Genomic DNA, 1659 nt, shown 5'->3' on the forward strand with positions numbered 1-1659 from the left:
CGCCCCCTCCCCACACAGCACACAAGCCGAGGTAAGGAAAAGCGCGGTACCACCTTACCTGCGCTCCCTCGAGTGTACGTGCACACGCGCGCGCGCGGGCTGAGACCGAACTGAACCAGAACCTGCGTTTCTGTCCCCGAGTGGGGAGGGGGCGTGGGGAGCGCGTGGAGAGCTGCAGCAAAACCTTCTCAACCCCCTGGGCCACCGAGCCTATGCATCCACTCCCGCTGCCTCAGAGCCGCGGGAGGAGTCGTCCGGTTTAGAATTCACGTGTGGGGAAAAGTGTAATGACGATCGAGCCTGCTGATGACTGGGACAAACGAAAACCCCGCAAACTTACCTTGGTGGCTTCCGCCGCCGCTCGCCGTCGGGGCTTCCAAAGTAAACGAGAAGGGCCTCCGAAACTGTCTAGCGCCGGAGAGGCGGACCTGGGCCTACTNAGCCCGAAAACTGACCCAGGTGAGGAAACCCGAACCTTAAGAAAGGGAAAGAAAGGGTCCTCAAATGCCCTATTAGAGAAACTGGGGAGAGCTCTGGAGTACTTACCACCCTGACAGATACCCAGAAAAGCCACAGGTTGCTAATAGAACAGACCTTTCCCCTAAATTCCCCTGTACTACATATTAGAAGCCAGAGGCGGCTTTAAACACCTCGATATAGATGTGAATGAGAGATGGGGCCGGTTTACCATACAGGGAATGGATGCTGTTCGACCCTCTGAAAGCCAAAATGAGCAGGTGAAGGCTTTCCAATGCCTATGTCAACTCACACACACTTATGGTTGTAACACTAATTTGAGAGTGAAAACTGTGTCTTTGTAGGTAGGTCTGGGTGCTCCAAGTTGGAGCAGCTACTCTTTTTTCTGTTTTACATGTACAGACACGATTTATCCAGAGTGCCACGGTTAGGGTATATGTTTTTAGGGGGTACAACGCTGCTCAAACGGGGGGAAAAAAATGGCCCGTGAGCTTGCTACGCAGACAATGGCCTGTCTGTGACGGTGAATACTGGCCGGAGGGTTCCAANAGAGCACTTAAGTGGGCTAGAGCGTGGTGTGTAAAGACTACCTGTACTTGGCAAACCAGCTACTCACTAAGGGCTGATTGGGAGCGTAAGTATTATATATCGTTGGACCATACCTATCACAAAGTAAAAAACCGTGTCAAAAACTAAAATCTAAGTAAGGGGAGAGAACAGAAGTTTGACTAGAGAGGAGGGTTCATTTCTCCTAAGACCTTCCTGTTGTGACAAAGATTCAGAACAGAGACTAATTCCCAAAGAAATTAAGAAAACAGGCCTGTTGAGTTAGGGAGAAAATGTCTAAGTACTGGAGGGAAATTTGCTGTCTCCTTTTTAGATAAAGGTGGAGTGTGAGAGAAAAAAAATATTGACAAGTGTATTAAGTTTGCCTAAGATAATAAAGTATTGAATCAAAAGAGTCTCATTTATAAAATATTCCAGGTACTTTCAAAAGTCATCTTCTATTAAATATATTTTAAATTTGTAAAAAAGAAAACTCTGTTAAGTCCTCATAGTTACTTATGACTTGGTACATTTTATAGCAGTGAAAGTTTGGGACCTACAAAAGGAAATCATTCTTGGTATTGTAAAGACAAGGTCAAAAATGGATTATTTTTAATAAGCAGGAAATCACTAGTG

The 1659-nt window shown here is 46.5% G+C and overlaps 2 protein-coding genes across 2 annotated transcripts in view; one reads left to right on the plus strand and one right to left on the minus strand.

The window, feature by feature from the left end:
- LOC144216420 (uncharacterized) overlaps nucleotides 1-1659 on the minus strand; it is a 38261-nt gene that overhangs the window by 34316 nt on the left and 2286 nt on the right. The window contains exon 2 of the mRNA XM_077745762.1: nucleotides 341-475. Within this exon, the coding sequence (XP_077601888.1) occupies nucleotides 341-475 (135 nt within the window). The remainder of the gene's footprint in view (nucleotides 1-340; nucleotides 476-1659) is intronic.
- The window catches only part of DNAAF6 (dynein axonemal assembly factor 6), a 36256-nt gene continuing 35627 nt past the window's right edge, over nucleotides 1031-1659 (plus strand). Inside the window, exon 1 of the mRNA XM_077745756.1 lies at nucleotides 1031-1111. The gene's annotated coding sequence lies outside the window, so the exon portion shown is untranslated. The remainder of the gene's footprint in view (nucleotides 1112-1659) is intronic.

The sequence above is a fragment of the Crocuta crocuta genome, unplaced genomic scaffold (assembly GCF_008692635.1).
Source record: "Crocuta crocuta isolate KB4526 unplaced genomic scaffold, BGI_CrCroc_1.0 scaffold1061, whole genome shotgun sequence".
Classification (NCBI taxonomy): Eukaryota; Metazoa; Chordata; class Mammalia; order Carnivora; family Hyaenidae; genus Crocuta; species Crocuta crocuta.